The sequence below is a fragment of the Aythya marila genome (genome assembly GCF_965140915.1).
Source record: "Aythya marila genome assembly, chromosome: 9".
Classification (NCBI taxonomy): domain Eukaryota; kingdom Metazoa; phylum Chordata; class Aves; order Anseriformes; family Anatidae; genus Aythya; species Aythya marila.
Genome location: NC_139050.1, coordinates 4,863,736 through 4,878,865, shown reverse-complemented (window position 1 = coordinate 4,878,865; position 15,130 = coordinate 4,863,736). Strand labels below are relative to the sequence as shown.

General features: G+C 37.4%; 1 protein-coding gene across 1 annotated transcript in view; it reads right to left on the bottom strand.

The window, feature by feature from the left end:
• Positions 1 to 283: 283 nt before the first annotated feature.
• CUL3 (cullin 3) overlaps positions 284 to 15,130 on the bottom strand; it is a 53,778-nt gene continuing 38,931 nt past the window's right edge. Inside the window, exons 9-16 of the mRNA XM_082767427.1 lie at positions 14,857 to 15,027; positions 13,312 to 13,419; positions 11,030 to 11,154; positions 10,597 to 10,693; positions 9,460 to 9,594; positions 4,042 to 4,228; positions 2,191 to 2,336; positions 284 to 1,500 (exon numbers count right to left, since the gene is read on the bottom strand). Coding sequence (XP_082623553.1) covers positions 1,369 to 1,500; positions 2,191 to 2,336; positions 4,042 to 4,228; positions 9,460 to 9,594; positions 10,597 to 10,693; positions 11,030 to 11,154; positions 13,312 to 13,419; positions 14,857 to 15,027 — 1,101 coding nt within the window. The 3' untranslated portion in view covers positions 284 to 1,368. The remainder of the gene's footprint in view (positions 1,501 to 2,190; positions 2,337 to 4,041; positions 4,229 to 9,459; positions 9,595 to 10,596; positions 10,694 to 11,029; positions 11,155 to 13,311; positions 13,420 to 14,856; positions 15,028 to 15,130) is intronic.

Genomic DNA, 15,130 nt, shown 5'->3' with positions numbered 1-15,130 from the left:
TGGGAAGCCCACCAAATGTATTTTTCAGTACCTACGGATAAAAACAACCTGACTGTCCCTCTCCCCCTAAAATATATTGAATTAAAACAGTTACAGCAGAGAAACTGTGTAATATGCGCATTGCAATGTTAGAAATAGAGTTTAATAAAACTCTGCGGTACAATGCACACTTCCAACCCATTCTGTGAGAACAGTGACATCACTGAACTGCAATTTTAAATCTATTTTTGCAGCATACTCAGAAGAAGGAAAAAAGCTTTAGTTTAAGAACTGGAAGTTTCAATATAGTAACAATCTTTTATTGCATGATTAAAATTCATTTTTAAAAACAAATAGTGTGCGCTGGCTTCACTTTAATCTCCTGAAGTATGTACTTATGATGGGAAACCCTGGGGCTACAAATCCATCTATGATATTAACTGACAAAATATAATCCCAATGTGTTTCCCCAGAGGACAGCATTTAGTTCCAAAAATTGCCATTCCTGTATTCTAACACACTTGAGTTGTTTGTGTACACTAGATCCATTTATTTTAAATTTATTTTGTCTACATTTAGTGAAATAAAAACATCGCCCTGTACAATCCACCATCAGCAGTGAGTACAACAGCAAAAATTATTATACAGTTTATACACACTAAAATCTTTTCCTTTTTCCTATAAAGAAACCAGAACAAACCTAATCAATATAGAGTTTAATTTAGAAGAACTCAAATTACAGAAGGGAAAGCCAAACTTATTATGGTCTTTTCTGAACCCCCAGAAGTTCCTGATTCATGTTGTTCAAACAACAGTGAGTGCAGCTGGAAGAGTGAAACATGCTCAAGTTGTATTCTTGGGTCTTCAAAAAATTACCAAGTATTTAAATTAAACATGGCTAGTTAAAGAAACATTTGAAGCAGAGCAATATAACTGGGATTTTTGCCTTACCAGTTGTGTTTTTTTTTTAAACCCAACTTATACAATGCGCGAAGTGCTAAGCAACACTACAGAAACACATTTACATCAACACTGAAGATCTGGGGAAATGAAATTCCAACAATTTTATTATTTTTTAATGAGCTGTATTTTCTAAATTTGTTTTTATTTTTCTGTTTTCATACAGTATTGAAAACAAACGCGGCACATTCACATTTTCCCAAAGAATTGTAAGGATGATCTCTACAGGGATAACGTTGAAAAGCCTGAAGCTCAATCAATTGATGTTGAAAACTCTCAAAAGGAGTAAAAGGCTTGATCTGAACGGTCTAGAACATGTATTGTAATTTAATAGAAGAGATGGTCGTCTTAATATTAATGATTTAAAAGAACTTCCCAGTTCATGCGAAGAGTATAGTCCAAGAATAAATCAAATTTTCTGAATGCATTTTATGCTACGTAAGTGTATACTTTGCGATCCTCAGGTGTTCGTGCCAAATATTCTCTCTCAATAAGTCCTTCAATACGTTTTTTAATAACAACTGGACTTGGTAAGAATCGGGCCTTCAGCTGCTGAGTTACCTAAAATGTAAGATCAAAAACAGTCACATAAGATCACAGTGCAAACAAGCTCGTTAAGTATCTTAACTGACCAAAATAATCATAAAATTGTACATAAGCAAGGCTGGCTACAACTACGAAGCAGAAAAAGCAGCCTGCACACTTCTGTCAGTTTTTTCCATCAGATGCTTGCTCCTTTTTGAGTATGAATCCAAGTATTGATGCTCAAAAAGGCAGTTACCACCTGAAAATCCTCTCAGTTTCACAACCGGAAGAGTTCAGGAGTGGAAAATGCATCCTATCTGCAAAGCTGTCAGAACTTAGGAGGTAAGAGCAGCAGGACTCTCCCTCTTTCTCTCTAAGAGATCAAGACTCTCAAGCTTGGACCCAACAGTCAAGACCAGAACAGAAAATACCATCGAGTACAGTGGTTCTCATTGCCAATTGGTATGTCAAGGAATATGACGACATTGTCATGCCACTAAAGGGAAGAAGGAAAGTTAGATATACGTGTGAATACACCCTAAACTGAAGGGTTTGGATTTAAATGCCTTTAGATGTACAGTGGGGGGGTGAAAAATGGATGGATTAAATATAGCATCTCTCAGAAGCCTTTCAGAAAGTGTTAGGGAGGATGGTGTAACTTTCATGAATTCAAAAGGAAGAACAAAAATAACTTCAAGTCCATATCAGAACTATGTACAAGCATACCTCTGCTACTAGCACATTGTGTTGCATCTTCTTTCTAGATTTCATTATCCGAACTATAGCAGCTTCTATCTCATGTTTTCTGTCATCATCTACTTTCTGCCTTGTTTCTTTCCTTTCTGGATCAGATTCTCCTTGTTTGGCAGCAACTTCAAGAAAAAAGAAAGAAACAGCAGAATTAATTTTAATTCCATTGTGCAAGTGTTAACTTCATTTATTTCATCCAGAATTCAAGTTATATTTTCCTGCATTTTCACATTCTCAAATACATATATATATATATATATATAATTAATGAAAAGCAGCCCCAAGAACATATTAACTTTCTGGCATATTTTGATAGCAACTGACAAGATAACAATGTGTTACTTAATTACTGCTATGTTAAAATTTGAGCAGTACTCAAATCTGCTTACAGGCACTACCCAACCCCACGATTCCATTAAATATTCTTCTCTTTAGTATGGTGAATAATACGCTAATTAAAACAGAAAAAGGATTGAAAATTTACTTCACAAACCAATACTTAGAAATTTCTTCAGTCAGAAGAAATAGTTCAACGTTTATCTTCTTTGATTCAACTGCATTCTCTTTTGTATTCTGTTCTATTTATGCTTTATTTCTGCCCTTGTGTCTAGCTTTTCTTACCTCTTCGCCCAAGTATAAGCAATACGCTGCTATCACTGTCCTCCCTTCTCTTCTTCACTCAAAAGCCTCAAGTACTTATCCCTTTTAAGTAGATATAAGTAAGAAGACTTCTATTTGTTATGTTAAAACCACAAGTATCAACTTTGCTTTAAACCCATCTTGAACCCCAAACCATATCCCCCATCCACAGAAATTTGTGCAGAGGAAGTAGAAAAGCAGCACTGAACCAAAGCTCCAACAGCTGTCACAGAACTTTGCTCAGTTCTGCCAGTGCTCTGACCACAGGGATCTGAACAGCCTCATTTAGTCACTGTGCTCTTGCTCACTAGAGAAATACTCCAAGTGTGGCAAATGGGTTGTGACCACAGCGCTCTGCATACATTTGAAGACAGTCTAGCTATCAATTACACAGCAGGATACATACAGTTTAATTACTGGTACACACTACTGGATTTTACACACCTACATCCCTGGACACAGCATGCTGCGCAGAAGCTCAGTTACATTACTTGCAACAAACAGCGTGTGAATTACCAAGGCTGCACTCAAAACACATCTGAACTGCCCACAATGCAGTGTATTTTACGTACCAAGACCTACCAAGTCAGAAAATGTTTTCTTATGTACTAAAAATCAGGAAATTATTTTGCAAAACATTTTGAAGTGCATCTACAGCGATACTACAAACCAGAAACCATTTCTAGAGAGCCTCCTAGACAAAAGATATCAGCATTACTTCTGCACAGCATAAACCAGCGCTTTGGTGAGCTAGTGAAGTGGTACCACACCGACTCCTTTCTCTCATCTGTTAACTTCCACTCAAATCATCACTCTAAGACATTTCAGCATTTGGTACATGCAAATAAATGTATCATGTGACAAAAATGCCACTCAATTTCACAGCAGTACAATAGCTTACACATCTGAGGCAGGTTTTTTTTTTTTTTTTTAACAAAGTCAGTGGTCTGATATTTTTATTATTTAATTTGAATTTCCCTTTTAAAAGAGAACTACAAATTTTGAAAAACAATAAGCTCAATCATAACTTCCTTACTCTTCTTATTTAAATTCTTGTTTTGATGCAACTACTCATCAAAAAAAAAATATTCCTTGCTTCCTTTTACTTCTATGAACAGTGAGCCTGCAAAAGAATTGTAGGCTTTAAGGCAGTCTGGGGGACAAGACAGCATATAAAGATCCACTTACCCGTCTGAATCTTGACTCTGTGTAGTTTAGACGTGAACTGATCATTCACTGTAAATATATGACCATTTTCTATTTCTTTTGACTTGGGCTCTTTCGTGAGAACACGTTGTGTTGGTTTGCCACAAGCAAGTGACTGAAGGGCTCTAACCAGTTCTCTTTCGGGGATATCAGTTTCTTGTTGAATTTCCTGAAGAAAAATATCCTGATCAGTTTACAGCCAGTGCAGAAATAAGCATCACATTTTACAAACAACAACGCTGACTACTTAAAAGGTCCATCTTCAAGCCCGCAAAATAGTAGTACTTTGACAGCTGTAGGGCTTGGCAGGTGAGAATTCATGAACAAAGTCTCAACGTGTACCAAGCAAAATAATCCACATGAATCAAAGTACAGTTACCATAAGCTGAAAACACACACAAAGAAAAGAATAACCAGCTGTTACATTTCACTAAAGTGTTTTTTTTTTTTTTTTTTTTTTTTTTAAGAAAGCTGAAGGGATTTGTTCTCTGTCTCCAATAGTCACTGACCAACTGACCAGAATGAAATCAAAGCTTCTAAGTAACTCCGTCAGCGATAGAAAACACGTGCTGTTCGCGAGCAGTCCTGATGAAGAACTGTGTAATTGCATTCTCAGTCAGCGCCTCTGCTGAAAACAAGATCCTGACTAATGGAAGCAAGCAAGGTCCTGTTTCACAGTAACAGAGAAGTGCTCCAGATTAGCTGCACCTCCTTTGTGAATAACCTGAAACAATTTATTTACAGCCCACATGCCCTCAGCTGCAACTTCTAGAGGCGAAACACAGAAGAGTGCAAAGGTAAGAACTTTGTAGAAGGTCTTAATAAAAACAATTGTCGTAACTTTTTATACCTCTCTTAGCATTCTTCAGAATTCAGGCGAGAGCCATAGTTAGGTAAGTCGCCTGTTATGAGTCAGTAAGCAAAATACACGGGATGCAGAATGATCTTAGAATCATAGAATGGCTTGGGTTGGATGGGACCTTAAAGATCCCCTACTTCCAACCCTCCTGCCCTGGGCAGGGACGCCACCCACTAGATCAGGTTGCCCAGGGCCTTGTCCAACCTGGTTCTGAACACCTCCAGGGATTGGGCATCCACAGCTTCTCTGGATAACCTGATCCAGTGCCTCACCACCCTCTGGGTGAAGAATTTCCTCCCTAGATCTAAGTCCCCCCTCTTTTAGTTTAAAACCATTCCCCCTTGTCCTATCTGCCTGAGCAAAAAGTTGCTCTCCATCTTTTTTGTAAGTCCCCTTTAAGTACTGAAAAGCTGCAGTGACATCTTAAAATGCTTCATGAGCAGGCCAACTCCTTCTGCTTCATCAAATTTAACTCATTTACTGAGCTTCCATTCATTACAGACTTATCTGCATTTTCTTCTTTTTCATAGTTTTGAGTAAACCCCAAGCATCTCCTAATTCCACATTCTCATTCAGACTCTCGAGGTACCTCTAGCAGCTAAGGACTAAGCTACCAAACAGAAAACTAAGCATCACAGGGCTGTAACTGGCTACAAGAGCTGTCACTTGCCCAGCTTCCCCATCATCAGTTCTAGGAGCAGCATCCAGCTATTCTGTTGTCCCCAGGAATTCCCCATTCTCACAGCACACAAGTCAAATTGACGACCACCAAGCTAAAAACAGGTCCAAGAACTCCCAGTGTTCGAAGACTTGTAAAGAACTTGGGTTCTTTGAAGTTTGACTTTCTTGTCACTGTACAACTCAGTTCTATTAAATGATGTTATTTCTTTTGTGTACTCACATTAAAAAAATAAAATCTGGTCTTGTGTGGTCATCCACCACTGACAACAGGCAATAAGAACAATTTGAGTACACTGGCCTTTCACATTCAGCATCGATCAGATCTCAGCAAAGCTCAGGCAGAGAACAAGCCTTATTTTTCACCTACAGACCCAGTATTACATGTGCAACGCTGACTTCTAGACAAAAGATATCAGCATTACTTATGCACAGCATAAACCAGCGCTTTGGTGAGCTAGTGAAGTTATGTGAAGTTGCATTTTTGCACATGATTTTAAATTCTTTTGAATGAGTTTTGTAAAAATTCAGTAAGTCAAAAACGATCAGATCTCAGAATTTTTTGATACCTACTGCTTTTGGATGATCAGGAAATCCTATCAATGTGCACCCACATTTTAATTATTTGCTATTATCAGCAACTTTAAGTTACTTGTGAAGAGCCAAGTTACTTCATTTGTTGCTTTATTTTAAAAAATAGTCACCTTCACAGATTTTTCCAGATTCAGCACACTGCAGTATTAAAAAAAAATCCTTCAGATGGTCACAACAAAAATTCTTACTGAAATGGATCAGCATAAACTCAACTAACCAAAGGAAAGCAGCACTCAGATTGTAGGACTTAGGTAAATGTAAAGCCTTGAGGCTATAAACCAAATCTAGCCTAGAAGAAAGATCATGCCTGCAATACGCAGGTTTCCAAACTCTGGTTTCTGATCACGAGCTAAAAGTAATCTTTTCAAAATTAAGTTGTTTCTACAATAAATATATTCCCTGCTTGTGATGGAAAAAATATAATTAAAAAACAAGGAGATAAAATGAAATTTGAGGTTTTTTGACACTGAAGATCTTTATACTAACCACTTTGTATTTATTTTATTTCACATTGTAGCATTCCAATTCAGCCACAAATTCTGAAATGATTTGCTTGCATTAATAAGCAAGCTTAAAAATAAAAAACAAGAAAGAATTGCACTGCAATATAGTCCCCCAGAAGGCAAAAAGTTCAAGTTGTATAAAAATGTGGCTCTGAATAGAATGGGGATAACAGATGCTGCTGCACTCTTTTTCCTTCCGTCTGTGGCATATCATTTTTCTAGACACTTTTCTACATTTGATGTAACACAGTGGAAAATGTACAGTGGTTTCCCTTCCATCTCCAAAAATGCTTTATTTTAAAGACAATAATTGAGCTGTGCACAAGAGCAGTACCTATTACACAATTTCACTTGTAAAAACATTACTAAGTGAGCCTTATCTGGAGACTACAGAAGAGATTATTTTAGGCATGGCCTCTGTCCAGTTCTACACAAGAAGAAAGTTTCCTGATAGAAAGAAAAAGTGCAGAAGGAAATTAAAAGGAAAAAAGTCATGTTGTTGAAATTACGAGAAAAAGACAAACTAAGAAGATCTTTTATTTATACAGACTTCAACTCATAACTCTTCCAAAGCAGAGATCAGCAAGAGAGAAAACAGTCAAGTCAGTTTTAAGTGCTAACATCTCATTTTTGTTAGTATCCACCAGCTTTACTTCTACTATAGTGGCACCTATATTTCGTGTTTGTTAAGCCCAAAGATAAAGTAAGTACCAAATATTTTCCCCTCATTTTTGATGAGGAAGATGTGCATTTCACCCTTTAAAACATTGAGCTGTACTGTAAACTTGAGCAGAAAAAATGCTGAGTAATACATGACACTTCATTAGAAGAAACTGAATTGAATGAAATGTGAGCAAGCTTTGAAGGCCTGTGTGAATATCCTTAGAGGTGAGTAAGGTAAAGCTAGGCCCATACGGCCACTGGTTCTTCTGCATACGTACACAAATCCTTACCATACAGCAATACAAGACCTGCATACATTTTTAGAAAGGAATTGTGCTATGTAACGATCCTTTAATTTTCTGTAAAATCTTATGCATAATTTTTCATCATCATTATCTCATTTTACAATCATGGGTTAATGGCTGTTAGGATTACTGTGATGCTCTTACTAAGTTTCTAATTAACAGAATTAACACAGAACACGAACAAAACAGCAAAGTCTACCCAAAAGCAAAACCAACTTCAAACTAAGTTGTCCAGATCTGAATTTGCAGAAAGACTTGCAGATCAAAAATGCTTCCATGCTTACTCGAGCACTGCACAATGCACATCTCACATTACTGTCACAGTAAAAGCAGTGGTTTGATATGACAAAGCAATAGGATATGCCCAGCACTTGATAATTAATGATGGTATTCAATCATCAACGAACAAAGATAAAATTTTATTCCATCCTTAGGTTTTCATAAGCTTTTCTGGCTGGAGTTAAAGACAACTCCCACGTACTTCTCCAAAGAAACCAAACAAAACAAGAGTGCCTTCTTAGTGTTTTAGTTACAGGGTGACACAATGAAACGACTTAAGAACACCTAAACAAGGGAAAAAACAAAACCTAAAAACTTGAGGACACAGCTCTCTACCATCTGCTCTAAGTAAAACGGACTATAATTTAGAGCACATATTTAAATGTATTTTTTCATGACACTACCAACTGTTATTTATTCATATATAGATGAGCTCTGCTATTTATAAAGCCTGTAATTTTGTAAAATAATAGAGCTACCGGCCCAATTTCAACAAGGAAAAACAAGCTGTGAACCCAGCTGTTAAGTCCTCTACCAGTTCAATATTCGGCAGCAGTACTCAGAGCTGTAATGCTCCTGTGATGCATTGCACAGCACACAGAACTTTCTGTCCCCCAAATAATCTTTTGCAAACTATGAGAAGTATTTAAGAGTCTCTTTGGAAATGCTGCCTTCCTCCCCCAACTGTTTAAAGAAACGTCCTGCATTAGTAGCCTGGGAGTACGCCAAAAAAGCTGAAAAGCAAACTCCAAGCAAACAGGCAGGTGAGTACCATGCATGGCACAATCCAAAGCCAACAAAAAAAAAAACTGAGAAACCCCTTAACTTCAAGCTGCACCCCTAACTGCTTTTCAAGGCTTCCAATGCTCTCTCAAACCAAAGAAAATACCTAGAACTACTAATTGGCAGATACTATTGTCTAACAATACAATGCTCTAGTCTCACAGCACAGGATCCTCCTCCACTCCCACAGCATTCTCCACCATTTTTCATCAGCTGATCATTTCAACCCTTCCCAGAAATGACCCCCCAGCCTCCCTGCTAGGGAGCTACGTGGAACTTCCTCATTGTCTTTTCTGGTTCACCAGGTCAGAGAAGGAACGAGAGTTCTTTGAGTAGCCCTACAGCTTGCTCTAGCTAGCCAAGTTAAGAACTTCAGTATTTAAAAAGCAAGGATACAAACCCATCTGCACCACTGGACCTCTAGATACAGTTCCTCAAGGAAAATGAGAAAGGAGAGCCACCTGCTGCATTCTGGTTACAGCTTTTCTATAGCTCTGTGGTTGAGGAATTACCTCACTCACAACCCCCTTCAACTTTCCTTAAAACTTCTGTTCCCAGTATCGTCCCCCGGGAGTGTCTGCTGGACAGCACTGGTGCTCATCTCCTCCTGTATTTATTGGCCTGACCCACACTCCAGTGGAATGAGAGACAACTGCTCTTCATATCTTTTATTGAAGAGGGCAAGAAGACCTAAAGCAGTTATTTAAAAATCAGGTGAGAAAAACACAATTCTTACCTCAAAGGTATATTTTTCTCTGTTGTTAAAGAGCATTAATATTGTCATTTGGAAAGTGGAGACTTGCAATATGTGCTTCCGCGTATTTGAGCCAGTTACTTGGGCACCTCCTACACCAACCTCCGAGCCATCTTCCTGTTTTAAAAACACAAAACTAGCGTTAGATTGTTTTTCACTCTAAAATATGTTACCTCAGCAAGATGGAAGTTATATGAGACTTATCCTGGAGATCAGTCTACACAAGTGATAGAACTGCACGTGCCTGGTGGCATAACCAGAATCTCTCTCCAGGAGCTGTCTTATAATCAGAGTGGATTTTTTTTTTAGCCTGAAGGCACCTCTGTATCTTGCATGGTCGAGCTCAAAGCCAGGCCATCTGGAACAGGATGCTCAGGGCTGTGTCCAGTCAAATATCAAGCACCTTCAAGGATGGAGACTCCACAGCCTCTCTGGGCACCTGTTCCACTACCTGAGCAACCTCCAGTTTTCTTACTCACACCATCATCAAAATCACCATAATGTCTGTCCTACAGTAATACAATTTTAACACCCTCACAAATGCGTGTTATTTATATGTGGTATTATATTATAATTTCACCTTGCTTTCTTTGTTCCGAAGCATCATGCCATTAACTGCATCTAACTCAGCATTTTAGAACTGGTCTAAATCACTAGCATAACATTTTCTTCTATACACAACTATTAGGCATTATACTTCTGTAAGCTATACTAAGATTTTCATGTTTGAAAAAATGTATATGTTGCTAGCATTCTGCACATGAAAAGCAGACTAGACTTGGCTTAACAGTTCTTTTTCCACATTAACAGGAATTATTCTAAAGATAAACAAATTTCATTTCACTTTTGACTGATTTAGTGAAAAAAGTAACAGCCAAAAAATCAGAACACTGAGCTTCCTAAAAGAAAAAAATATTACTATTTTTCCATGAGGTACTAAAAAGGATGATGGTAAGTGACCCATTAAAATCATATTCAGAAGAAAACGTGTCAAAACTGTTCCAAAGGAAGAATCAGACATGAAGGTGATGATGAAAGGCACCTTTTCCTTACATTATCAATGGGCAATCTTCTTTTATAAAATCAGTATCGATCAAGTTATCAGTCTTGATACTTTACCTTTTTAACTGGCCCATAGAAAGTGGCATTGAGATCTGCAGAACCCATATGATGCTGGAGTGTCAGCTGTCGCCCACTGTGTTTGGCTAAATAAAATCTGCAATACAAATTAATCAAAAACGTAATACATAGTTTACTTTCTGTATCTAGGAGGAAACTGCTTAACAGTAGCTTAGTAGTTATGTAGACTTCCCAAAGCTATCAAGAAATCTTCTATCTCATGCTTTTTCAAAATACTGAACTAGAAATCAAATTAAAAACTCCCCAAATCTCTAGGCTAACAACGTGAATATTGCGTTCTCAATTTTCACATGCACTGAAGAAGAGCAGTGTGCTAACATGTCTGAACTTACAGATGCATTTTGCCATTAGAATTAAAGTTTAGAAAGTTTGCTCTTAAGCCCTCTACCTAAAAGGCTGTTCTAATACATACCTTCTAAATATTTCAAAAGCATGTCTGGGAGCTGGAGGGATGTTGCACTTTGGTGTGGCTGACTGGGTAGGCCAGTAACCTGTTGTGAGGACCCGCACTGTAAGATCAACACCACCTAATGAGACCTACAAACAATTGGAAGAAAACATCCACTATTTTAAAAGAGGATCGTTTCACTGTTTTTCTCTATCAGTGTAGGATATATAGAATTTTTACAGAGTAAGAAAAAAATGGATATCTATTTACAAACATTTTTCTTTCAACACCAGACAAATCAAGTCAACACTACCCAAACATACACCAAACGTCAGACAGTACAGCCAAAATCCTCCACGTTATTCTCCTGTGGCATTTAAGAGTGTACAGATACTATAAAAGCGTTAACCAAGAATGAAATACCTGTGTTCCTAAACATAACTTACAATATATGTAATATGTGTAACAGTTCCTTCTAGATAGGCTTTTACTACAGCAAAGCCAGGTTGCTGAAGACAAGTTGCTAAGTGTTTATAAATTTATCCTCTAGACACAAATAATAATACTGAATACCTGACGTTAAACAACAGCAAGCTCTTCCTGCCATTTGCCTCCACACTAAACAGTTGCTCACTTTTACACACACAACCAACCCACTTTCCCTGATGACAGCCTTTACCAGCACTGGTTAGAAAACATAGATCCATGCTTGAGCTGTAGAATAAGTATAAAGCACTTCTGTTAGTAGGTGATAATCTTCTGGCTACCAGTGAGGCATGCATAGTCCTCACTATTATCTCAACTAAACCTAGCAATATGAAACTTAAATTCAGTATTTTCAGCTCTAGTATGAGTAAGTAATACTTTCAAAGATCATGTATTATGAAAGACACGAAAAACAAAAGCATACTGTATCCAACTTGTTATAAATTATGACAAAGAAATACTCATACTGAAATCCCCTGGAATTGAATTTAGTTAAGGTTTAAGAGTATCAATTTGCAAAAGTACGGAGACCCATATAAAAGTAAAGACCTATATAAAGATTGTTCTGTAGCCAGCATTACTGCCATGCCTCTAATTTTGTCACGACCAATGTCATGAGGCTCGTAAGGGAAGTTCAAACAGCTATTTAGACACAGAAAACTAATTCGTAAGTCACCTAAAAAGAAGCTTCAAACAATTTTGACTCCAGCCAAAGGCCATCAATATAAATAGAAAGATAAAATAATTTGACACCAGCGTGTTAACAGTAGTATTTTTAAAAATATAATTACTCTCAAATATTAACACTAATAGAAATACATACATGTCCATCATAAACAAATATTCCAGAAATGTCATTAAAAGGCAATGACGTGACTGAACAAAAGGCAGCCATAAGGCAAACTGTTGGTTCCTTGTCAAGAAGGAGTTTCAAATAAGGTTTAGTAGAATAGCTGCTAACATTTTAACTTTACCTTATTAGCTACACATAGTTAAGTTGGAAAAATATACATCATTTATTAACTCAGTGTAAAACTGTCAGGTAAAGTACACGAATCCGTAACACAAAAAATCTCACGTAGAAGTCTCATTCTACCTAAATATGGAAATGCTTTAAGAATTTGCTCTTGAAATTCTTATTTTACCCATCCTAGAGAGAAAAAAAATCATTAGATTAGATTAGTACTGGAAGCAGTAGTAAGGATGCCCATCCACAAAGTCCTCTACATCTATATATACGTGCCTCCACAACCTTTTCTGAAAGCACTTTGAGAACATTTCTGCCACTCGTGATGCTTCACAGTATGCTGATGAGGTAGATTTCAGCTGACAGCTTCAAGACAACAAAAACTTCAGAACCCCTTGCACAATCAGAGTCACTGTACATCCGTGAACACTTTCCTGGCATTCAGATTTCCGAAGCTAATTCAAATATGCTTGACATACAGACTTACCTGCAGCCAAGGAACTACTTGGCTATTTATTATAGATTATTCCAGTTTGAATGAGGCAGCACTTCTGCGTTTAACCAAAGCCACTACAGCGTCAGGAGTGCCCAGAGGGGGCCGGCAGGTGTCGGACCCCGCAGCAGGCACCCGGGCGGGCAGGTGGCCGGAGCCCGCCCCCTGCCGGCCCGCAGCGGCTGGACAAGCCCCTTGGAAAGGCCTCGTCTGTCGCTGAGAAACACTCAGAAATACCAATTGAGGAAGCTAACCGAATCTGCGTGAGTATTCTGACGAAGAAAACTTTCAGCAGGGCACGTGGCCTTTTGGCTTTGTACTGAAGTAAAAGGCTAAGTACGCAGCCCGCTGTGCTCTTACCCCGGTCGTCTGCAGATGTTGCCTGAACTCATCCATCGTCGTGTTTGAGATGCTCATGTCCCTGAACATGCCTTCCAGTTTAGATGTGAACTGACATCCGCATTCGGTCTAAAATACAAAAAATAAAACTTGTTGTGCCAGCACTATGAAAAGAGATCTTCTGATTCACCAATACTCTGAAAGGAAAGAACTAGTTCATAAATCTCATAAAAATGCTATTTCTGTACATTTGGTAACCATGACCCTAATTACTTAGGGAACTTACAGACAAAACAGCTACACCTCATTTATTCACATAAGGATTTAACTAATAATACACAAGTTGAAGCTTTTTTTCCTTCTCCTTTCTCTCATTACTGTATTATGGTATGTTCTCAGTATTCCTAGCTCATCTTAGAAGCTTATCAGACCAAGGTAAATGCTTTCACCTCCTTTTTAGCATAATGCTGAACAGAAAAAATAAAAGTCTTTGTGTATCAGAAAACAAATTATCTTAAGTATATATAAATTTCAAGGTTTACTGCAGATTACCAAGTGAGATTACTAGATCTTTTTTTAGAATCAGGGACATATGCATACATCAATACACGTGCACAAACGTGTATTTACTTCACGTATACCAGACTTTCTGCGTGTTTCTAGAACGGTTTTATGTATATGGTAAAGGCAAACATGTTACCTTCAGCATTCCAGTCACTGGGCAAATTGTGAGAAAAGAATGCAGTCTCAGTCTATTTGTCTTGCATCTGTGTGCCCTATACTTCAAAATTACCAGATAAGATGTGGATAGGTAATTGGTAAAGAATACTGATAATTTGGAGAAATCTGATGCAAAGAGATTGTATTTAATGATTAAAATATGAGGGTCAAAACTGAGAGTCAGAGAAGTTTGATTCTAAGATCAAATCAGTCAGGTGCAGAAGCCCCCTAGGCACTTAATACGCCACTTAGAAAAAAGCTGCATTAGAAGTTGCTTCAAGGACTGTCAACCTTCAGGGCTTTACCTTCTTAGGTCTAGGCCACTCTTATAATTTCACGTAAATTGAATGAAGAGAAATAAGGAAAATATGTTTCTAGACATTGGCTACGGAGTTGTTTTTTTTTTTTTCCAATCTATCTCAAACCATGTTTAATGAAGAAGGCACTGAGCGTTACCACTAGCCTGCAGGAGAAAGTAAAATTACATGCAATCAAAAGAAATCCACTGTCAATAACAGAAGATCTACAATACAGCACAACCTTGTCTTCAAATCAAGTCAAGTTCTCTCTTTCGTGGAAATGTTTTTTTTTAATTAATTTTGAAAAAAAATATATATATATATGTTTGTCTTCAAGATTGCTCTCCTATCACAGCTACTTTCCAGTATTTCCTTCCTTTTATTTCCACATAATCTTTCAGAAAAAAATTGTGTTTTCTTTTGGAGCTTTAAAAATCAAATCTGTATTTAACACCAAGATGGTCTTTATGTATATATCCCTTATGTAAACCAAAGAAAGCATGTTTAAGAACTACATGAAACAAAATGTATATAGGTGTTACCTTACCTTTAATTTAGATATCATATTTTTCTCAGAGTCATCTGAAACACTCTTGTTTGTGAGAAGTCTTCTTGCCAAGTGCTGTTTGTAATACCGTTCAAAAACATCTTTCTCTTGCATAAACCTAAATAAAACCATTGCCTTATCCAAGATAGTTTCTACTTCTTGCTCTGTTAGCTGTAAAATAAATAATTTGCTGGTTTTAGTCTTCCAGTACAAATGTCCTCTACAAACAAGACACTTAAAGCAATTCACAGCAAGTATATGTCATAACAGTAGT